This window comes from Microcaecilia unicolor, chromosome 5, assembly GCF_901765095.1.
Source record: "Microcaecilia unicolor chromosome 5, aMicUni1.1, whole genome shotgun sequence".
In the NCBI taxonomy this organism is placed as follows: Eukaryota; Metazoa; Chordata; class Amphibia; order Gymnophiona; family Siphonopidae; genus Microcaecilia; species Microcaecilia unicolor.
The window spans coordinates 2052269-2076550 of record NC_044035.1 but is presented as its reverse complement, the minus strand read 5'-3'; the positions used below and the strand labels follow the sequence as shown (position 1 = coordinate 2076550).

Here is a 24282-nt window from a genome sequence, read left to right as displayed (position 1 = left end):
GTTGCATTGGCTACTGGTACATGCTAGGATCCATTTTAAGGTGTTACGCCCAGCTTTTAAAATTTTGGAAAGCAACTGCCAAAGGGTTTGTCCCATTTATTGAAAATTCTAAGTTTTACTGTGACTCCTAGGAGTTGTAATCAACTGTCTTTGGTTTTTCCAACGATTAGATTTGTTAGATTCAAGGCTTTATTTTCTCATTCTTTTTCATTTTGATACTTCGTTTATGGATTAATGTTCCTGTAAAATTACATTTGGTAAAATGTTATTCTTTTCATAAAGCTTTAAAAACGTATTTGTTTCAGTTTAATAAAATCTGATTAAATTTATTAGTGATGTAGTTTTTATTTTACTTGATTTTTTTGTAATTTCCTGATGTTTTGTTTTGTTATCAGTTTCTTTATTGTATCTCACCTTGAATCTCAAATTGAGGGAGTTGGCAGGTGAAAAGTCTGCTATAACATAACAAGAAAACAGGAATATGCAGATACACCTCCGTAAGATCTAAGGCTGTGTTAAACTACCCACGCTGAACTGCCACTGTAACTGACTGGGATGTCTACATTTGGAAGCAAGGAACTTTTAAGGCTCTGTTTACCGCTTCAGGTCCGGAACTGGCTGAAAGGAATCCTTCTTGGGAACTACAAAATAGACTGAGTAAGAACCTGACCCATGCTCCTGAAAAGGAACTGGAACTACCAGTTCTAGAAGGAGGAGCCTTCTCAAGGTGTCCCTGACAGCACTTATCTTCGAAACGAGACTGACATGGGGATTCTAGAAACAGATCAGGCAGAGGATGCACAAACTCCAGAGCACAGCCTTCGTGGACAACCTCAAGCACCCACTTGTCAGATGTAATGTGGACCCACCTCTGATAAAACTGTTCTGTGTGCCCATGGTTACCAGAGGAGGGTCCATGACACCTTCATTGGGAAGAATGGGACTGGTTGGAACCAGTGCAGCCTGAATCTCTCCCCCCACCCCCCCGGTGACCACCATGAAAGGACTGGATCCGTTGAAAGAAACACCCACGACCCCCACCAAGACCTATCCAGGTGATAGTACCTAGTATCTCGAATGTGCCCTTGAGCCACAGAGCCAGGCCCAAACCTCTAGGTTTATCCTCTGGCAAGCAGGGAACCTTAGTTTCACCTAACCCTTTCACCAGCTTATCCAGCTCCTCTTCAAAGAGCGTAGAGCCACGAAAGGGCAAGGAACAGAGCTTAGCCTTAGAGGCTGCATCTGCCACCCAACCTCAAAGCCAAAGAGCCTAGCAAGTTGATACCATGACAGTCATATTCTTCACCAAGGCAAAATCATAAAAGGGCATCTGCCAAGAACTATGAACTCACCTCTGACTTAGCCAATGCCTGATCCAGTGAATGACAATCTGCAGCAGGCTCATCCAAGACTTTCTGCACCCAACGGAAACAGGCTCTTGCCACCAGCTCCCCCATGAATGTTTGAAGGGCCAGGTAAGACAGGTGAAAACTCTGCTTCAGAGTCTGCACCTTACAATGCTGGGGGTCCTTAAGAGCTGCACCACCATCCACCAGAATAGTGGTCTTTGTAACTGCAGGCACCAGCGCATCCATAGTTGGAGGCCTAAGGGAATACCTATCCACAGGAGGAATACAGTACAACTTAGTCCTGGCAGGGGCCACCTTACACACTGTGTCCAGGGAGTCCTCATTCTGTATACACTATCTTCATTACATTCTGATTCATAAGAAATGTCTTGGGCGGCTTTCTAATTCCCTTGACCAGGAGATCAACCTTCCGTAGATTACCTTCCACCAGTGCCTCATCTTCACACTTAAGGTGACCTGAGAGATGAGTTCCGCCAACTCCTCCCTGTGGAAGATGCAGTCAACAGAAAGGTCTTCTCCAGGAGGGACAGCCTCAGCCCCTGCCTCCGGAACAACCAGGACCTCATCATCCTGGTCATTAAACTCCTCCTCAGCTAAGCGGAAGACCAACTTTTCAAAATCCTCCTCCCAATCCAGTCAGGACCATTTTGGAGGGTCTGGGGCAGAATGCACAAGCAAGGAAGCCCTTGGGGAACCCCCTCCCCCCCCCCTCCCCCCCGACTTTCAAGCCCGGTAAAGAACTCAAGAGGAAACCCTGTGCCTCCCCCCTGCTTTGCCCCCCGCAGCCACTGAGGAGTCGAACAGGGTTTTCTGGACTCTGGAGTGGGGGCTGCTCCGAGCCTGGGGAAGGCTCTGCAGTGGCAGCAATTCCTGCCAAAACAGAAACTGCTGCTGCACTTTGAGAATTCTTCAGCGCCTTGCTGCGCTGGAACAGCATCTGAGGGAGTCTTCAAAGGGCCCTCTGACAGATGGCAATGGTGGTTTGGTCTCCCGACCCCAGCGCCCATACGCCCAACTCGCAGGCCACCCCGAGATGAAGGAGTGAATGGAGGACCAACTGAAGCGATGAACTAGCACAGCAAACTGCCCAAGGACTGCAGCTAGTAAACTTCAACTGGAAGGGGTTTTTTTGTTTGTTTTTTATTTTAAGAGCTGCTGCTAGCTGTGGCACTGGCATTCAAGGCATCCCACACAACTCTAGGTCCTCCTGGCAACCGGGGGAACAGGTAGAGCGACTCGGCCAGGAAGGTGTAATAGCCCAAGGAGTAACATTGGCCCCCAAGGACCAACAACCTCAGGAGAACAGCACTTTTTTTTTTTAAATGAATCAAGAAACTAACAAAAATGCAAAAGTACCATCAAAACGTAGGATTCAAGGGTTTTCCTTTCCAACCCCCTTCAGTCCTGCCAGACCAGCAAAGGCTGTTTGTCTAACATCTGATGAACACTGAGAACATATTGGCTAGGTGGAGGTTGCACAGTGCTTTTACGCAGTTCTCAGAGTTAGTGTTCTCAGTCTTTATCTGCTGGTAGGGAAGCATAACCCAAGCGGCAACGTCTGGACCGGTCCGGAGAGCTGCTAAGAAATTATCATTTTATACTTAGAGAAACATATATAATAAAAAAAAAAAAACCCCAAAACAATCACAACATACCACATATCACAAAACCAACCATAAACTAAAAGTACTGTTCTTTCTCTCTATCTATCTTTGTCCTGGATCTAAAGTACTGGTAAATATAAGTTATATTTTCTGTTACTTTAGGACAAAGATATATATACATCAGCAGGAGTCAGGTTTGGAAAGTAGAAAAATAGAGGAGTCGAAGGTTTGGTGTACCAACTCCACAGCCCTGCAGCCAGTAGTAAATTTGAGAGGTTGACATTATGCTCAAGATATCTTGAACAGAGTGAAGTTAATTACTGTCATGATATGTATAAAACTAGCCCCTTTGGAGGTGTTGCCCCCCGAGGAATAAAAATCAAACAGCACAATCCAGGCCATACATATTCCGCGAATTAGAAAAGAAAGACGGAAGTCCAAAAGACACCCGGCCTGGTTGAAAAGTGAGGTGAAGGAAGCTATTAGGGCTAAAAGAAACGCCTTCAGAAAATGGAAGAAGGAACCGTCTGAAAATAACAAGAAACAGCATAAGGAGTGTCAAAGCAAATGCAAGGCGCAGATTAAGAAGGCCAAGAGGGAGTATGAAAAAAAGATAGCATTAGAGGCAAAAAAACATAGTAAAAAATTTTTTCGGTATATTAAAAGCAGGAAGCCGGCAAAAGAATCGGTTGAGCCGCTGGATGACCGAGGGGTAAAAGGGACGATCAAGGAAGACAAAGACGTAGCGGAGAGACTGAATGAATTCTTTGCTTCGGTCTTCACCGAGGAAGATTTGGGTGGGATACCGGTGTCGGAAATGGTATTTCAAGCGGACGAGTCGGAGAAACTTACTGACTTCACGGTAAACCTGGAGGACGTAAATGGGCAGTTCGGCAAACTGAAGAGTAGCAAATCTCCTGGACCGGATGGTATTCATCCTAGAGTACTGATAGAACTGAAAAACGAGCTTGCGGAGCTACTGCTAGTGATATGCAACTTATCCTTAAAATCGAGCGTGGTACCGGAAGATTGGAGGGTGGCCAATGTAACGCCCATTTTTAAAAAAGGCTCCAGGGGAGATCCGGGAAATTATAGACCGGTGAGTCTGACGTCGGTGCCGGGGAAAATGGTAGAGGCTATTATCAAAAACAAAATTACAGAGCACATCAGAGGACATGGATTACTGAGACCAAGTCAGCATGGCTTTTGTGTGGGGAAATCTTGCCTGACCAATTTACTTCAATTCTTTGAAGGAGTGAACAAACATGTGGACAAAGGGGAGTCGGTTGATATTGTGTATCTGGATTTTCAAAAGGCGTTTGACAAGGTACCTCATGAAAGGCTACAGAGGAAATTGGAGGGTCATGGGATAGGAGGAAATGTCCTATTGTGGATTAAAAACTGGTTGAAGGATAGGAAACAGAGAGTGGGGTTAAATGGGCAGTATTCACAATGGAGAAGGGTAGTTAGTGGGGTTCCTCAGGGGTCCGTGCTAGGACCGCTGCTTTTTAATATATTTATAAATGATTTAGAGATGGGAGTAACTAGCGAGGTAATTAAATTTGCTGATGACACAAAGTTATTCAAAGTCGTTAAATCGCGACAGGATTGTGAAAAATTACAAGAGGACCTTATGAGACTGGGAGACTGGGCGGCTAAATGGCAGATGATGTTTAATGTGAGCAAGTGCAAGGTGATGCATGTGGGAAAAAAGAACCCGAATTATAGCTACGTCATGCAAGGTTCCACGTTAGGAGTTACAGACCAAGAAAGGGATCTGGGTGTCGTCGTCGATAACACACTGAAACCTTCTGCTCAGTGTGCTGCTGCGGCTAAGAAAGCGAATAGAATGTTGGGTATTATCAGGAAAGGTATGGAAAACAGGTGTGAGGATGTTATAATGCCGTTGTATCGCTCCATGGTGCGACCGCACCTTGAGTATTGTGTTCAATTCTGGTCGCCGCATCTCAAGAAAGATATAGTAGAATTGGAAAAGGTGCAGCGAAGGGCGACTAAAATGATAGCGGGGATGGGACGACTTCCCTATGAAGAAAGACTAAGGAGGCTAGGGCTATACAGCTTGGAGAAGAGACGGCTGAGGGGAGACATGATAGAGGTATATAAAATAATGAGTGGAGTGGAACAGGTGGATGTGAAGCGTCTGTTCATGCTTTCCAAAAATACTAGGACTAGGGGGCATGCGATGAAACTACAGTGTAGTAAATTTAAAACAAATCGGAGAAAATTTTTCTTCACCCAACGTGTAATTAAACTCTGAAATTCGTTGCCGGAGAAAGTGGTGAAGGCGGTTAGCTTAGCAGAGTTTAAAAAGGGGTTGGACGGTTTCCTAAAGGACAAGTCCATAAACCGCTACTAAACGGACTTAGAAAACTCCAAAATTCCAGGAATAACATGTATAGAATGTTTGTACGTTTGGGAAGCTTGCCAGGTGCCCTTGGCCTGGATTGGCCGCTGTCGTGGACAGGATGCTGGGCTCGATGGACCCTTGGTCTTTTCCCAGTATGGCATTACTTATGTACTTATGTACAATCCGACATCCCAATCTAGCAAGAGACTTGAGTCAAATTCTTTCCAGTAGATGCTCTAAGAAGAGAAAAAGAGAGAGAAAGTGCCATGGAGAAAGCAAGGGATTGAGCTATCAGAGCAGGTAGAAGGAGAGACTTTAGACCATGGACAAAGTAGACTTGAGAGGAAACAGAAGACAATGCAGGCAGAGGAACCAGAGAGGGAAAATAAAGAAAAGCAACTCTTTGAGGCAAGGCAGAATGGGCTGTGACTACAAATATGATTCAGTCCACAGTCTAGACTACAGGAAGTTTGGACAGCAAAACATCTTCGTGGGAGTCGCAAAGTTCTCAATCTTTAGGCAATAAGACAAACAGTGGCCTGAGGTAAGAGGAAAATGATCTAATCAAATGCCACAGTTAGCCTCAGGATAGAGGGAAAAAGTATAACACCGCTACTTGGTGTAGTAGACCAAAACATAATCCCAACAAACCCATTCCCCGATTATATATCTGTGATATGCCAAGGGGCCTTCTCTACTTGCATGGATTTAAATTAATGATGTGTAAGGGAACCATCTATGCCGGCATGTATTCAGATCAGTCATAATTCCACTAACTGAACAGACTGGAATGAGGAACACTCCCATATAACTGTCCCCTCCTGCACAGGCCCGGTTTGTTTATACCATATAGAATGTTCCTTACTTGGAATAATGTCTCCTTACCTGTGTGGATTCGGATGTGCTCAATGAGACGAGCTGTTCCTTTGCTGGCATAGCTGCAATAGCGACATTTTAACTTTCCATCAAATGTCCTCTCAAAACCATCCACTAACATTCCAGCGGTCTCATCCAGGGAAACCTCAACAGAAGGATGATCCAGCCCATTCTGAGCAGTATCTGTGCCAGCTATTAGAATGGAGACACATTTTACATTATCTAGGAGTTACACGGCAATAACACGATATAAGCAAGGTTACTGGCAGGCTGTCCTCCAGGTTCTCTGAATCAGCAGTTTGATATGATAAATACTATCCCCACAGCTCCCAATATGGAGGCAGTGAAATATAAAGCGTAGCTGCTTCTCAGTTATGGAGGTTCTCCACAGAAAACAATTGAGGCAGACCAACTCAGTTTCAACACAAGGGTACTTTTTATTTACATGTAAACAAAAACAACATGCAACAGGCTCAACACAGTCCTGTGTTTTGGCTCAACTGGAGCCTGCCTGAGGAGCCAAAGCAATTCAGATGTATTGACATTCTACTGCGAACCTGTCACAGGAAAATTACTGCGACACGCTCAGAGTAATGAGCATTCTAAACTAATGCTGCATTAAAATTGCATAAACAAAAATTGGCAATGTAGAACTCTGGTCTGAGGGAAAAATTAAGGAGCTTATGACAATTCAGTATAGGCTGCACCTGCAGTAGAGCTTCAATCTTAATGAAAAAAGCTGAAAATGGCTCACATGACCGCTTATACATCACAAGTCTCTTAAAGTTTACTCCAATGATGTTATTTTTTTTTTTTGTATCTGTTTTATATATCCCTCTAAATCAATAGTGAACTTTTCCTCATACAAGAGTCTGTACTGAACTAAGAAGACTTTGTATAATAAATGAAAAAATATATAATATGGGGGATCCAAGATGGCGCCGCTCTGCTAGGACGCTCTGAACCTCTCTCTGAAGATGCCGAAGCGTAGGGGGAGAATAGCGGGCAGAGCTTCCCCGCTGCAACCTCCTTTACCTGGTCCAATTGACCAATTTCTGAGGCCACGAGCAGCTGTACTGGAATGCGGAACGCTACCGGTTAAGAATGTCGGCGAAAGGGAGATTTCGGCTTCCTCCGGTCTAGAAACAACATTGAGCCCCGCAGCGCAAACTCCGCCTCCCCAACCCCTCTGTGCAAGTTCCTTCCTCTCTGACCCGACAGGGTCCCCCTTGGAAGTAGGTACGGACCCAGGAGAACGCCGGGGAGAAGCGACGAATCTATCTGAGGAGGGAATGGAGGGCAGTTTGCCCATGGAGCCGGCGGGGAATGAAGGGAGAGAAACTGAGAGCCGAAGTGAGGTTCATGAGCAGCTTCCAGTAAGGTTTGAACTGCCTAAAGAGTTAGCGGTAAAACCAAAAGAAGTGACTCTAGATGTTTTGTGGGATTTAATGTCTAACCTGGGACAGCTTTTCCTTAAACAAGTTTAACGAGGTTTTACCAAAAGTAAAGCATATTGAAACTGAATTACAAAAAAAGGAAGAAGAGACTAATGCTTTGAATGAAAAAGTAGAAAAAATTGACCAAAGGATTGTGAAACTGGAAACAGTACAAACTACGATGTTAAAAGATTTGACGAATATTAGGCAAAAAATGGAAACATTTGATAATTATACTAAAAATCATAACCTGAGATTTGTCAACTTTCCCAGATTATCAAATGTTCTTCCTTTGGATATGTTGAAGCGTTATTTTTCTGAAGTTTTGAATATTATGGAAAAGGACTTTCCACCCTTTTCACAAGTATACTATGTCCCGGGGAAGAATTTGAATCAAGAAATTGAACAACCGATTGACGTCTCTCTTTTGCTTGAGACCTCTGACTCTGACTTGGTGACGGCCTCTACTTTGGTGGCGACTGTCGCCTTAATGCCCGATAAGAATTGGATTTTCCATCTTTTCTTTCGAAATAAAGAGAAACCCTTTTTGGGTTTTAGAATAATGTTATTTCCTGATGTCTCTAAGGAGACAAGACGACGGAGGAAACAATTTTTGCTCACTAAGCCGGAGGTGCTGCACTTGGGGGGGTACCTTCTTTTTAAGGTACCCCTGCAAGTGCATAATAAGGCTTGGGGGTAAAAAATATATTTTTACTGAACCTGTTCATGTTTCAACATTGATAGCCTCAGTTAAAATTGAGAAGCAGTAGAAGAAGTTGATGTACAACTTTCTAGCAGAGTATAATTGTTGGTTAAATTAATTCCTATGTTATATTTCTCCCTTAGATTATTTAATCTTGGATCTCCGTTTATGGACTTGAGAGTCAATAGATTCAGAAAAGTGAAGATGTATTCACATTTTCTTTTCCTTTTTGTTTTTTCTTTTCCTTTATTTACTGGTGTAAAACTTTTACTCTATCCTACTCAAGAAGTTTTCTTGTAACATATTGTTAAATGAATAAATAATAAATTAAAAAAATATATATAATATGAATGTAGTCTTAACCAAGCACTACCAAAATGAAAACTAAACAGCAACCACATATCTTGGCTTAACGCTGCATCACACATCCAACTGAGATCCCCGTTTCGAAACATCTGCAATCAAGAAATCACAAGGTTGTCTTCATTTCAAGTAATCCGTGTCTTTGGCAGCGATTCTGAAATAGGCAAACTTCCGTCAATGTAATGATGTAATCAAAGAAACTTTATCAAACCCCTCTAAACAGTAGCATTCCATTCACTAAAGTCATTTAAACCGAAAGGTGCAACCACGTTAATACTGTTCTCTCGATAAAACTGCTACTCTGTCACCCTGAAACTCTGATGATACTTGTTCAATAATAAACCATCTGAGTAAAAATATGGTTAAATTCTAAACAACGAGCTACTAATGGAGCCGTAAGGGTTTGAGTGTTAAGTCTACTCTGGTGTTCATTGAGATGCTGACTGGTGATTCTTGTAGTATGACCAACACAAAGTTTCAAACAGGGACATATTAACACACAAATTGGTTGTAGCATGTAGTGTATATTGCTTCATAGTTAAAGGATGTTGCCATACTAAACATTGGAAGGACATAGGACATGCTCTACACCTCCCACAAGGGATGTGTCCTAGGGTTACCATATCTGCAGAGACAAAAAAGAGGACAGAAATAATAAAAATGGTTGCTTCCTTTGCTAAAGAACTATTTAATTGTAGCCTGTAGTTAATGAACACACATCAACCAGTGACTGACTTACAGTACAGAAGTAGACAATCAACTTTTCAAGAACTTCTGGATTTGAGTTTGACTAAGTCTGTGCCCAAGCGTACGTATCAGAAGAGTGCATATCCCTCAACAACTCTGCCTGGCTTCTGAGATACAAGTGAAGGTCGTTGCATGACATATGCTTAAAGCCCATCATGTGACTGATTCAACCAGTAGGAGAACAAAGAGGGGCTAAGCAACACCTTTCTCTCTCTTTAGCACCCCCGTTGACTAATAGGCCGGAAACGGTTTCTCTCATATGGGTAGGTGTGTTGGTCATAGGCACATAAAAGAAAAAAAAGGACATTTCTCTAAAAATTAAAAATCCTCGAGGACATATCTGAAGAAGTCCAAAAAGAGGGCATGTCCTCTTAAAAGAAGACATATGGTAACCCTACTGTGTCCTCTAGAGTCTGTAATGTATTCACTAATAGAGTGGTGAAAGTAGAGGACACCAAATGATTGACCAAATTTTTGCCACAAGAATAAGTGGTCCATTTTGAAACACCTCATGTAGTTTCAAGATGTGCCAATGAGAGTAAATGCTTTGTGCAACTGCTTTATCCAAATGAGAAATCACACAAATGTGTTTGTCCATGAAATCCTTCTGAGTATAAGATAATAACAAATCAGGATTAGCACGACAATAAGCTTGTTAGATGACCCGAGGTGGATAACCTCTTTCTAAGTGTTGTCCAATGTTTGTGCTTGACAATTAAAGTCTTTCAAAGTACTGCATGTTCTTCTGATGTGCAGAAATTGATCAATGGGAACCGCGTTCTGAAGTTGACATGGATGACAACTCGTGTACCAGATGAGGCATGCGATCCAACAGACGGAAAGCCAGGCACAGATATTGGTCAGATGACCGGGAACGTCCTCGCACTCGATCCAGAAGTCTAAAGACTCAAAAGTAGTGAATATATTAGGGGTGGCTTTATCTCCTGAACAACTAACTGTGTTGAACAAAGGCTTATCTCTCGTTTCTTCTGTGAAACATGATTCTTTTACAGCTAGATGTGTTACTGTCTGCTTTATCAGATCTTTGCAAGTGAAGTTATTTTTTCCACCCTTCCGACTCCTGCCGATCATTCCGTCTTTTGTACTCGGTCTTCTTGGATACCACTGGATATTATGGATCCAGCTATTGCAACCTTTAGAGATCTTGTCCTTAAGGACATTCAAGGCTTGGAGAACCAAACCAATCAGGATTTTCAAAAATCTTACCTGACAAGAGATGAAAGCTTTGATGGAATTAAAATTGGACGCTCGCTTAGTCATTAAACCTGCGGATAAAGACAGTGCCGTAGTAGTATGGCACCACGATGATTATCAACATGAGGTATTGCAACATTTGGGCAATAAGGAATGGTACACTCCTGTTTTGGAAGATCCTACGTTAAGGTTGATGGAAGAAATTGCCAATGCGGTTGATTCAGCGTATTCCCAGGAACAGCTAAGTAACATATCTAAACACTCCTAAATTCTATATGGTCCTGAAGATACATAAAGCGACCAAGACTCCACGAGGGAGACTGATTGTCTGTCTTAGAGGTACAGTCTTGGAGCCGCTGTCCAAATTTGTGGACCACTTTTTAAAGCCTTTTGTGGTCCAAACGAGATCTTACATTCAAGACACTGCACAATTTGTGAAGCCCATTAGAGAGAGTGGAGGAGTGGCCTAGTGGTTAGGGTGGTGGACTTTGGTCCTGGGGAACTGAGTTTGATTTCCACCTCAGGCACAGGCAGCTCCTTGTGACTCTGGGCAAGTCACTTAACCCTCCATTGCCCCATGTAAGCCGCATTGAGCATGCCATGAGTGGGAAAGCGCGGGGTACAAATGTAACAAAAATAAAAAAATAAATTCAAAGCTTGCAATCTTCTGATCTCCTGGTTACTTTGCATACCAAAACATTAGTATTCCTCAGCAGGCTGCAATCAACACAGTTCAGCAAACTTTGGGATCTACTGTATTCCGAGGAAGAGTTTCATCTCAATTTTTGATATCTGTTACTCAGTTGATTTTGGCTCGAATTATTTTAAATTTGATTGATCAGCTTTTTTACTTTCAAAAGCAGGGAGTAGCTATGGGCACTGCAGCTGCGCCCAGTATAGCAAACATATGTAGCTGATTTTGAGCAGATTTCTCTTTCCATCTGAACAATTTACTCCTGCTATATTTAGCTTTGAAAATACGCCTCAAAGTCTTCTTAATTCAGTAGAGACTCTTGTACTAGGAAAAGTTTACTATTGGTATATTGATTTAGAAGGATATATAAAACAGATACAAAAATAAAAAGACATCATTGGAGTAACCTTTAAGAGACTTGTGATGTATAGAGCTGTCATGTGAGCCATTTGTAGCTTGGCTCATTGAGACTGAAGCTCTACTGCAGTTGTAGCCTATACTGAATTCTCATATACTCTAATTTTTCCCTCAGATTTTTAGTACCAGGGTTCTTCATTGACAATTCTGGGATTGGTTCTTTTTTGTTTGTTATTAATATTTATCTTTCCTTATTGCGGTTCCTTCTTGTGTTCAAGCATTACAATTGCTGCTCAGAACTCTGTGCATAGGAAAGTTGACAAGTGTTGACAGCAAAACCTCCCTCCAAAAAGCCATGGCAATCCCCAACCCAACCATACACCTGTCTTCCCCCCCCCCCCCCTCACATATTCCTGGTGGTGTAATGGATCGCCTGAGCCCCCCCTTCCCCCACAAAACTTGAAAAACAAAAAGCATAGTGCTCCCCCCCCCCCCAACAAATAAAAAATGCCCTGAGAATCCAGTGGGACTCCCCAAGTTAGCTCTCGTGGCCTATAAAATGCCCCCCCAGTACCCTTGTACCTGATACACTGGAAGCAGGAGCGATGCCCACTCGCTCCTGCTTCTCCAGGCCACCATCTACAAAAAAGTGGTGCCCTACCCAGTGCAGGGGCTCCTTGTGATCTTCGGCAAGTCACTTAACCCTCTATTGCCTCAAGTACAAACTTAGATTGTGAGCCCTCCCGTAACAGAGAAATACCCAGTATACCTAAGTGTAATTCACCTTGAGCTACTACTGAAAAAAGGTATAAGCAAAATCCAAATAAATAAACCATACACGTGGGGAATTCCATAACTGAAAGCTTCTCTTTTCGCATTTGATGTTTGGATTCTTGCAGCAACCTGGACTGAATATGATCAGGGAAGCTGATTATCAATTAGATTTTCAAATCAAAATGTTCTCTATTCTAGAGGCCAACCAAAACTGGTGGTCTTGGTTCTGGTTGAAACCGAATCCATGGCTGAAAGGTCGTGCCTGCCCCCAACCCCGACGGAGAACGGATCCCTATGGGCCTCTGCTGCCACCCCGAGTCCTCCATGCTTTAGAAGCCCCCCCCCCCCCCCAGGCCAACCTTAACAAGCCCTAGTGGTTTAGTGGCTTTTTCGGGGGCAGGTAACAACTCCACTCTTTCCTGCCTGCTGCTCTGTCTGTTGTCACTACTGCTTTAAAATGGCTGCCAAGACTGCTATGGAAGGTCCTGGCAGCCATATTGAGATTGGCACCGGCATAATAAGCAAGGCAATCTCAATATGGCTGCTGGGTCCTTATGTAGCAGTCTTGGAGGCTGCTGCAGGAAGTCTCAGCGGCAATGGGCAGAGTAGTGGACAGAAAAGAGTGGTGTTCTTTCCTGTGTCCAAAAAGGCCACTCAATGACCAGCGCTTGTTAAGGTAAGCCTGGGGAGGGCCTACTGAGGCTTGGGGGGAGGGAGGGTGTTTGGCTTCTGTTGAAAATGCCCTGGCATTTTCGGCTGAAATTCCGAACCAGGATTTCTGGTTGGTCTTGGTGCCATATCCCAAACTATTTCACTCAGCCTCTACTCCAATGAATTAGGCCAAAAAATATTTTTTTGAAAGTACATTTGGGATAAAGTAGTTTGGTTGCTGTGTTAGTCCACACAGCCACTTTAAATGTAATAAACAGCTTTCCTAGATCATGCGTCATTTCTCTGCTCAGAGTGTTCACCTTGTCAAAGATCTTAGTAGCATCAGCAAAAGAACCCTGGACCCTTTCCCTCAGTTCATTCAATAACGTTTTTAGTGATACAGAGCCCGGATGCACTGCACTTATAATCCCGTTTTGTCTTGAATAAACTCCAATCATCACTAGCTTCTCATCTATCATTATTGAAGAACTCATTCCCAAGCTTCTCACCCCCAACCCTCACATAAACTGAACAGATTTTACACAATTTGCAGTCTTGGATTCTAGAAGCTGCTGGTTCAAGATGTTGCATAGTCCTTAGATTAGACAAGTAGGTGGGCATACCTCCGTGAAGTACCTCTCCTTCTTTATCCCCACTCACGGAGCCGGAAATCATGTTCACGTGATGGGTTTGCTGGGTGAGATATTCCTGAAAGTCCTTCACAAAGTCCAGAGGTTCCGGTTTCTTCTCTCCCATATTCAGCCGTAGGGTTTATGAGCAATATCCTGTGCCTGCATAGGCTAAAGAAGAGAAGACTTGGTCATCTACAAAGTCGCTAAACAAACACACAACACGAACAAGCCATAATGATGACATGCCCCGCTCCCGTTGGGGCTTACTTGCCAGGATTGTATACTCTGCTGTTACTGGCTGTTATTTATTTATTTTTTGTTACATTTGTACCCCGCGCTTTCCCACTCATGGCAGGCTCAATGCGGCTTACATGGGGCAATGGAGGGTTAAGTGACTTGCCCAGAGTCACAAGGAGCTGCCTGTGCCTGAAGTGGGAATCCAACTCAGTTCCTCAGGACCAAAGTCCACCACCTTGACCACTAGGCCACTCCTCCACTGTTGCTACTATTTGAGATTCTACATGGAATGCTGCTATTCCACTGGCCCATGTAGAAGTCGGCCCTTGCAGATCACCAATGTGGCCGCGCAGGCTTCTGCTTCTGTGAGTCTGACATCCTGCACGTACGTCAGACTCACAGAAACAGAAGCCTGCGCAGCCTTCTAAATGGAATGTTGCTTGCTAGTGCAACATTCCATGTATAATCTCCAATAGTATCTATTTTATTTTTGTTACATTTGTACCCTGCACTTTCCCACTCATGGCAGGCTCAATGCGGCTTACATGGGGCAATGGAGGGTTAAGTGACTTGCCCAGAGTCACAAGGAGCTGCCTGTGCCTGAAGTGGGAATCCAACTCAGTTCCTCAGGACAAAGTCCACCACCCTAACCACTAGGCCACTCCTCCACTGTTGCTACTATTTGAGATTCTACATGGAATGTTGCAATTCCACTAGCAACATTCCATGTAGAAGTCGGCCCTTGCAGATCACCAATGTGGCTGCGCAGGCTTCTGCTTCTGTGAGTCTGACGTCCTGCATAGATAAACATAGATAAACCGAGAATCATGACGCACATACGCCGGAGGCGTTTTGCTTAAATACAGGCGCCATTTTTGATTCAGCGTTGAAGCCTGCAAACAAAATTGGACAGGCTCAAGACAAGGTAGGTCCTAACTTTAGTGACTGAAAGAAGTAATCCTAGAGCAATTTCCTTAGATCTACTCTCATACGCTGTACAATTTGTTTGTCACAGGAGATTCCAGTAGCCAAGAGGTCAGCTCCTTATGAAGCGGAGGTGAAACAGGAGCTCTCTGTAGAGCGTACCCAGAGAATATAGCTACAACCCAGATAAGATAAGTGGTGATCGGACTTAAAAATATATCAGTTAGACAGACACTAGATCAGGGAGGAAGCGATATTAGTCCGCCCAGGAGGTTTTTGACTAATGACGAGCTCAAGAGTGTATTTGAGAATTACAATGAAGTAATCGAGACTAGATACACAGTAACCTGCATCTTCTGTACGCACATAGTGCATTGAGAGGGCAGAGCTTCTGAAGTCTTTTCCTCCATTAAGAACATAACCGTATACTGCTTTTAACTCCTAACCCTTATTCACTTGTTCAGGACCTTTATTTTATCATCCTCACTTTAATATTCCCTTATCTCTTGTTTGTCCTGTTTGTCTGTCCTAATTAGATTGTAAGCTCTGCCGAGCAGGGACTGTCTCTTCATGTTCAAGTGTACAGCGCTGCGTACATCTAGTAGCGCTTTAGAAATGATACTGTAAATAGTACTAGTAATAGTAATGTGTCGGTATGTCAAGCTCCATCTCTGGCCGTCTTCAAATCTAAGCTAAAAGCCCACCTTTTTGATGCTGCTTTTGACTCCTAACCCTTATTCACTTGTTCAGAACCCTTATTTTATCATCCTCACTTTAATATTCCCTTATCTCTTGTTTGTCCTGTTTGTCTGTCCTAATTAGATTGTAAGCTCTGTCGAGCAGAGACTGTCTCTTCATGTTCAAGTGTACAGTGCTGTGTACGTCTAGTAGCACTACAGAAATGATTAGTAGTAGTAGAATTTCTTGTTATCTTGTGTATTAGAATAACCATTCATTTACAAGAACCATAATAGATACTAAAGGAGTATAGATAAGCAATAATGACACAAAACTAAAACAAAAACTTAAATCTGAACTCTGCATTTGCTAAATGCTCAACTAAATCCTGAAACTGCTTGTGTAAACAAACACGCTTGAAGCTTTCTCGGAAAGGACAGCACACCAGAAAAGGGAGTGCATGCCACAACACAGGGCCTGGCACAGTATCCGGTATCAGATCTCTGTACTGCTCCAGTGATTGCGGCTGGCAAAGGCTGCTTTGAAAAATCAAAGCACAAGGAGGCCAGAGTAAGTGGCCACAGACATCTTGGTCATACAATTCAGAGTCTTTAACACCAAGACTTCAATTTCAAATTTTCCACAACCAGTAACAGTGCAAAATGTAGACATGTGCCTTATGTACAGTTTTAATTATCTGCTCAGCTAACCCTCCCTCCATCTTTGAAAGTGAAGCGCTGTGCATGTCCGAGAGCAGTACAAAAATGAAGGTGGTATGTAAGTAGTTGCACAGTGCTATAGAAATGGAGACCCTTTACTAGGTTTACAAGCCCCTTCGTTAACTGGCCCTTATTAATTCTATATCAGCTTCTAAGGAGTCGAGGTTCAGAAGAGTTCACCCGCTGGTTAGTGCTACTGAATATGTCCACTAACCAGTCATCCCTTATCCGGGTGTGTTAGGAGTGGGCCAGGGGCGGAGTTAGGGCAGAGTGTCAATTCAGCCAGTTAGCGGTGATTTTCAGTCCACTAACCGGCTAAATAACTGAATGAACTTTCACTATTTTCTCACTGACACCGGTGGAGTGGAACCGTATCCTGAACTGGTAGGTCTTTGCTGTGTGTAAATGGGAGAGGGAGGGGAAGAAAGGAGGGAGGGAGGGAGAAGGTAGGGAGGGTTAGGAGGAGTTAGATAGGATGTTGGTGAGAAGAGACGGCTGAGGGGAGACATGATAGAGGTATATAAAATAATGAGTGGAATGGAACAGGTGGATGTGAAGCGTCTGTTCACGCTTTCCAAAAATACTAGGATTAGGGGGCATGCGATGAAACTACAGTGTAGTAAATTTAAAACAAATTGTAGAAAATTTTTCTTCACCCAACGCATAATTAAACTCTGGAATTCGTTGCCGGAGAACATGGTGAAGGCGGTTAGCTTAGCAGAGTTTAAAGAGGGGTTAGACGGTTTCCTAAAGGACAAGTTCATAAACCACTACTAAATGGACTTGGGAAAAATCCACAATTCCAGGAATAACATGTATAGAATGTTTGTATGTTTGGGAAGCTTGCCAGGTGCCCTTGGCCTGGATTGGCCGCTGTCGTGGACAGGATGCTGGGCTCGATGGACCCTTGGTCTTTCCCCAGTGTGACATTACTTATGTACATATGTATTGCATTTGGTTGTCATCAATAAAAAAGATTTCAACAGTATTTCCTCACTTCCTGAGCTCGGTCTTATCCAATTTATGAAATCTACTACAGCTCCCCATGACCTTCTCACCTTGTTAAGCCATTTATGTCTGCATTTGTTCCATCTGTCCATGGGGGTGGTTCCTGCTAGTTGGAAGAGCGCCTATATATGTCCTAAGATCAAAGACTTCTACGCAACCCATTACAGACCCTGCAGACTATCGTCCGAAAGCGAATCTTTCTTTCCTGGCCAAACTCACTGAATCTGTAGTCCACCAACAAATTTCTGAGCTGCTTTTTACAAATCACATGTTACACCCACATCAAACTGGTTATCACTTGAATTATAGTATGGAGTCTACTGGGTATAACGACTTACATTTATCATCACCTTGATAAGTACCGATCTATTCTCCTGCTCTCCCTCGATTTTACAGCTGCTTTCGACTTAATTGATCGTTCACTTCTGCTTTCCCGCCTCCAATTGATGGAGCTTCGAGCTACAGTATACAGTTGGTTCGGTTTGCAACTAGACCAACGTACCTACATAGCATGGCCTGCCCACTCTGATTCTCTCTTTTTCTCTTCCCTCTAGTGTGCCACAGGGCTCAATCTTGACCCCTCTCTTGTTTAACATCATCTTAGCACCATTTCTTACTTTGCTGCATTCCCTCGGGTTCATATTCTATGGAGACAATATGCAGTTACTCTGTACCCTTGACCCAACCAACTAACAGGAAATTTCTGCCCTCAGCTCCAAGCTTAGGCACTTAATCGATTGGCTCTGGTCCAATACGCTAGCTTTGAACCCCTAAAATACAATATTCTTTTTACTGTTGAAAAAGAACTTGTGCTTGGCTCTCCACTGTTGCTTTGTCACATCCCTGTTCCTCTAGTACAAGGTACATGAATTCTTAGCTTCATTCTGGATAACAAACTCTCTTACCAATTGCAGCTCTCATCTGTCATCTGCTGCTCCTTTTATAAATTAAAGCTCATCCATTCTATCCGTGTACTCCTACGCCCATCAGCCCTCAATAGTGCATTCTCTTGTCATTAGCTAGCTTGATTACTGCAATTCCCTCTATAAGTCGCTTGGATTGAAGGATATTCACCATTTGCAGTTGCTCCAGAATACTGCAGTTAAACTTATCCACGGTGCTCGCAAATACAAACACGTCACCCCACTACTACATGGTTCTCACTGACTTCCTCTCTCTTTTCATATTGTCTACAAAATTTTCCTTTTGGTCTTCAAGATACATTCCACTGGAGATCCCTTGTTCCTCACTTGTCTACTATCTCAATATGCTCCAACTCGATCCCTCCATTTCTCCACTCAGCATCGCTCAATTGTCCCTTCCTTTCGAGAAGTTGCTCACTTTAAAATCAGGAACTCTGTCTTCTGTGCAGGGCCTAGAGCTCTGAAATCAGCTCCCAGAACATCTTAGCTCACTCACCTCCTTGGAACGATTTAACTCTGAACTCAAAACCTATCTTTTCACGGAAGCATTCTACTGACCTCTGCTGCCTTATACGATGGTCAGGCACCAGCTGACTCTGAGAACATTCTCCTTCCTACTGTGTTTCCCTGTCCCTCTTTCCTATCTTGATTATTATAGTTCTTCCCGCTCTCTCTCTCTTGGTTGCTCTTCTCATATTTTTCCCTTTTCTTTATTAACCTGTAAGCCGCTTTGTTGGTAACCCTGATAGGCAGGATAGTAAGCTGAAAATAAACTTAAAGTTTTTCATGGTGAGTTAACTGGACACCATCTGAATACTGGCCGGTGCCTGATTAATTTCCAGGTCGGCGGACATACTTGAATATTCAATGCTGGGAGGTGAGCATGGGTTAATTCAGTCTGTGGCTGGAAGTGGCTGCCACTGGCTGAATATTGTTGTAAAAAGCACTTTTCTTCCCCTTATCCCTCATTCTTCTCTACTCTGCAAATGCCCTGGATATATTTAGATCTCCTAATGCAGTGCTGTATAGACATAGTCTAGTTCTCCAGTTCCTTTTATCAGCACTAACTCTTGTTACTGCGCATCCAGTGTTGCCAGGGACTTTTTTGATTTCGGTATATTCACTTAATAGACCAACCACTAAACATCAAAGCAGTTTACAACCTCATTTAAATACATAATAATATTGGCAACAAGAACAAATGAAAGTACAAAGTGAGCAGGTAAAATAAATAAACAGAATAAAGTGCTCAACGTGCAACATAAATCTCGTTATACTAGCTGGAAAACACTGGTAAGATTTGCCTCTTTGCAGATGATACCAAAATCTGCAATACAGTAGACACCCCTAATGGTGTGGATTACATGAGGACGGACTTAGCGAAGCATAGATTTAATGCTATAAAATACAGGGTTATGCATTTGGGCTGCAAAACAGAGAGTTGCACGTGGACAGAAATTCAACCAGTCCCTGCCGCAAGTAATCTCCTCCATCCCAGCTCCTGGCCTGCCAAGTCCTTAACGTGCTGCAATCACCTTAACCCCCCCCCCCCCCCCCCCCCCCAAGAAAGCCAGATTCTATAAGCAGTAAAAATACTAGTAAAAATAACATAAATCATTTTCTTCCATACTCTGCTAAGACAGCAGATGTACAGATTAGCACAGGATCCAAAGCAGTCCAAATTCCAAAACAGTTTATACCACCCTTAGGATTCACCTTTGGGATTAAAAATCAAAACCATGTACGTGTAAGGACCGGATAAGGACTAGATAAAAGTTTAAAGCAAATGCTCTCAATAAGTGACACTTGATGCAATATTCACATAACAAGCAGACTGAGGCAACAGATTATTTTCTACTGAACATAATTAACTTTGTATGACCTTGGCAGCTAGTAGTGGACAATATTGGCACATTTAGACTGATGCTGGACAAAACCTCTGCATGAAGGAAGCCCTTCTATAATTATTCAACACCTTTCTGTGAAACGTAGTAATAAAAAAGGCAAGTGCATTTTTATAATATAATGCTGCAATTCACAAAACAAAAGGAGCAAGTTCCCACATGCCATCTTTTTATTTAGATGTAGGCACAGGGAAAAAAAAAAAAAGATTTAAAATGCTCCCAGGTTTCAACTTAATTCAAGTTTAATGTGGGATAGAAATGTCATAAATAAGTAAATAGATAGAAACTCTGAATGTTGAACACCTGATTCTGATAACATGTTGTCTGTTTGTGGCCCTTTACCAGGAGAAAAAAAATCTCTGCACGAATATAACACATGCTAGGGTGTCCCTATAACCAGCCCCTCCAAATAACTACTACTTATCATTTCTATAGTGCTACTAGATGTACGCAGCGCTGTACTCTTGAACATGAAAAGACAGTCCCTGCTCCACAGAGCTTACAATCTAATTAGGACAGACAAACAGGACAAATAAGAGATAAGGGAATTACTAAGGTGGGGATGATAAAATAACACACAGATTACAATTTATAACAAATTACTACTCTACCTATGAAAAGTTATTCCGTCATTACACTTCCTCTGTGTACATCCGTATGCTGCACAAGCCAGCATGTTTGAAAATATAAGGGAGATTAAATAAAAATGCCACCAACAGTAAAGAACAACGTGGATGCAGCATCTCATAGGTTCACTAGGAATGATTCTAGTTTAAAGCTCTGTTCAGTAGGTTAACCCAGTGGCGTAGCTAGGGTAGTTGACACCTGGGGCCAGTCATTTTTTAACACCCGCCCCCCAAATCCAGTACTAGGCATACCGAGAATATAAAACACTCAGGACCTATAGCGCAATTCTACCATACCATAAGCAGTCATTTCTACAAGTCACACAAGCATCTTAAACGCTACAGTGAGCACTAGAACATCAATTCACCTATTGTAAAACGAAAACAGATTAGTACAGATCGTCGATCCTGCACAGTCAATGCCAACTAAAGCCCTGTCTTTTTCACAAACACAGATGCACCCTAATCCACTATAGAATAAGTAATCATAAACTTTCTATTTACACAAAAATTAAACTGAACCCCCGATGCCAGACTCTGCATACAATGCAACACCACAGAAACAGAAAATGTCCCCTAGTACTGTGCAAAATATAAAGACAGCAGATGTAAATTTGAAAAAGCTAACAAATACCAATCACCACTTTACAAATTAACAAATAAAAATAAAACAAATACAGAAAATAAAATAATACCATTTTATTGGACTAATACATTTAGCTTCCAGAGGCCAAAATCTCCTTCCTCAGGTCAATACAGTATAGTGCTGTTACAGTATCCTATCCTGACCTGAGGAAGGGGGTTTTGTTCTCTGAAAGTTAAGTAAAAATGTATTAAAATTAGTCCAATAAAAAGATTACCTTATTTACATGTTCTATTTATAAACATTTATTAACACAGCTACAATACTATATCCTACAGCAAAAAATTAAAATATATATTTTATTTACAGTTTGTTGTCTCTGGTTTCTGCTTTCCTCATCTTCTTTTCACTGTCTTCCTTCCATCCAGCATCTGTCTTCGCTCTCTCTCTGCCATCCAATGTCTGCCCTCTCTAATGTCCCTTCCATCCACTCTCTGCCCCTTCCATCCACTGTCTGCCCTCTCTCTCCCTTCCATCCACATCTGCCCTCTATCTCTGTCCCTTCCATCCACCATTGCCCCAGTCTGCCATCTCTCTCTCTCCCCCTTCCCTCAACATCTACTACTACTACTTAACATTTCTAGAGCGCTACTAGGGTTACGCAGCGCTGTACAATTTAACAAAGAGAGACAGTCCCTGCTCAAAGAGCTTACAATCTAATAGACAAGTGAACGGTTGGTCCGATAGGGGCAGTCAAATTGGGGCAGTCTGGATTCACTGAACGGTAAGGGTTAGGTGCCGAACGCAGCATTGAAGAGGTGGGCTTTAAGCAAAGACTTGAAGACGGGCAGGGAGGGGGCTTGACGTAAGGGCTCAGGAAGGTTGTTCCAAGCATAGGGTGAGGCGAGGCAGAATGAGCGGAGCCTGGAGTTGGCGGTGGTGGAGAAGGGTACTGAGAGGAGGGATTTATCCTGTGAACGGAGGTTACGGGCGGGAACGTAAGGGGAGATGAGGGTAGAAAGATAGTGAGGGGCAGCAGACTGAGTGCATTTGTAGGTAAGAAGGAGAAGCTTGAATTCAATGCGGTATCTGATCGGAAGCCAGTGAAGTGACCTGAGGAGAGGGGTGATATGAGTATATCGGTTCTGGCGGAATATGAGACGTGCAGCAGAGTTCTGAACGGATTGAAGGGGGGATAGGGGGATAGATGGCTAAGTGGGAGGCCGGTAAGGAGTAAGTTGCAGTAGTCCAGGCGAGAGGTAATGAGAGCGTGGACGAGAGTTCGGGTGGTGTGTTCAGAGAGGAAAGGGCGAATTTTACTGATGTTAAAGAGGAAGAAGCGACAGGTCTCCCTCTCCCATCCATCCATCCATCCAGGGTCAGCCCTCCCTCATGCTCCTCCCTTCCATCCAGGGTCCCTCAAGCTCCTCCCTTCCATCCAGGGTCTGTCCCCTCTCTCTCTGCCCCCTCTTTTCAGCCCCCAGTTCCAGCCCCCTTATTCCACCTGCCCCTAGTTCCAGCCCCAGCCCACATCTCCCACCTGCCCCCCTTTTTAGCCCCACTATCCCACCAGTCCCCACCCCTTTTCTTCCATTAGTCCCGAGCTTCAGCCCCCAGCCACTTCTCCCTATCCCCTGAGGAAATAGGAAGTTACCTCAGAAGGGGGCGGGACACAGCGAGGGAAGGCCCGACGCCAGCGAAGCGATTTTCCCTTTGACAGCACACGCAGGGCAGATGCGAGGCGCTGCCTGCGTCGCTGCATGGAGTTTTTTTTAAAAAGGCAGGGTGTTGGCAGAAGACGAGAGCTGTCGGCTCTCGATGGAGCACCCCCCACCCGCTGGCACCCGGGGTGGACCACCCCCACCGCCCCGCCCTTGCTACGCCACTGGGTTAACCAGCCTGCTACTAAAGACACTTCCCTTAAGAACAGACTGAAGGTTCATCAAGTCCGGTATTACTGTTTCTTATAGTGGCCAATCCTTCGTTGATAGATGGAAACCATCTCTGCTCAGCTTCTCTTGGAAAAGCATTCCATGGCCCAGGAAGCCAAAATGAATATGTGGCTGCAAAGATGGTGTGGTCAAGAGCATCTCCAGGTTGTGAGCTTCTCTGCCCTCGGCCTTTACCTTCAACAGGGATGACTGACGAGAGCACCCCCTGTGAACCTGTCTGCTTCACCCTCTCTCCCAGAGCCATGAAGTCACTTTTGGTCAAATCAGATGGCTGCAGTTAATACAAAATATTGCTGTTAACTGCTTTATAAAGCCAAAATGTTTGATCATGTGACTCCACTGTTGCAATGTGAACACTGGCTTCCGGTGGAACATCGAATCATATATAAGATCTTGCATTTGGGTTCTCCTTCATTTTTGTTTTCTTACCTTTTACCCTGTGCTCCATCAAGGGCCTTGAGCTCCAGCCAACACCACCTGCTGACTATACCCTTTGAGAAAAGCTAAGCGGCTTGGAGAAATGACGGCTGCGGGGAGATATGATAGAGGTCTAGAAAATAATGACTGGAATGGAATAGATAGACACGAATCGGTTGTTTCCTCTTTCCAAAAACACTAGGACTAGGGGGGCACGCAATGAAGCTATCAAAGCAGTACATTTAAAATGAATGTTCAGTGTAGTGGGGTCTTCCTATTTCATTACATACAGAAGGTATTCTTTCTAGATTTAAAGCTATGTTGAAGTCTCATCTATTTTGCTCAGATTTTACTATATAATCCAGGCCTACCTAGGGAAGTGGATTGCTTTGGATCCCGGGGTCTATTGGAATGCAGCAGTTCAGTGGTGTTTTATGTTGTTATATATTTCTGTTACCTCTATTAGCTTGTAACTTTCTCTTTTCCATATAATAATATTGTATAATCGCTTTGATGGTGTG

General features: G+C 43.4%; 1 protein-coding gene across 7 annotated transcripts in view; it reads right to left on the bottom strand.

Moving 5' to 3' along the window:
* The window catches only part of IKZF5 (IKAROS family zinc finger 5), a 40896-nt gene that overhangs the window by 10703 nt on the left and 5911 nt on the right, over positions 1–24282 (bottom strand). For 6 of the 7 annotated variants that reach the window (XM_030202564.1, XM_030202562.1, XM_030202563.1 and 3 more), the window contains exons 2-3: positions 13782–13958; positions 6228–6410 (exon numbers count right to left, since the gene is read on the bottom strand). In XM_030202564.1, coding sequence (XP_030058424.1) covers positions 6228–6410; positions 13782–13914 — 316 coding nt within the window. In that variant the 5' untranslated portion in view covers positions 13915–13958. Of the gene's footprint in view, positions 1–6227; positions 6411–13781; positions 13959–17950; positions 17956–24282 lie in introns of all 7 variants that reach the window. The other variant, XM_030202565.1, reaches the window with a different exon arrangement.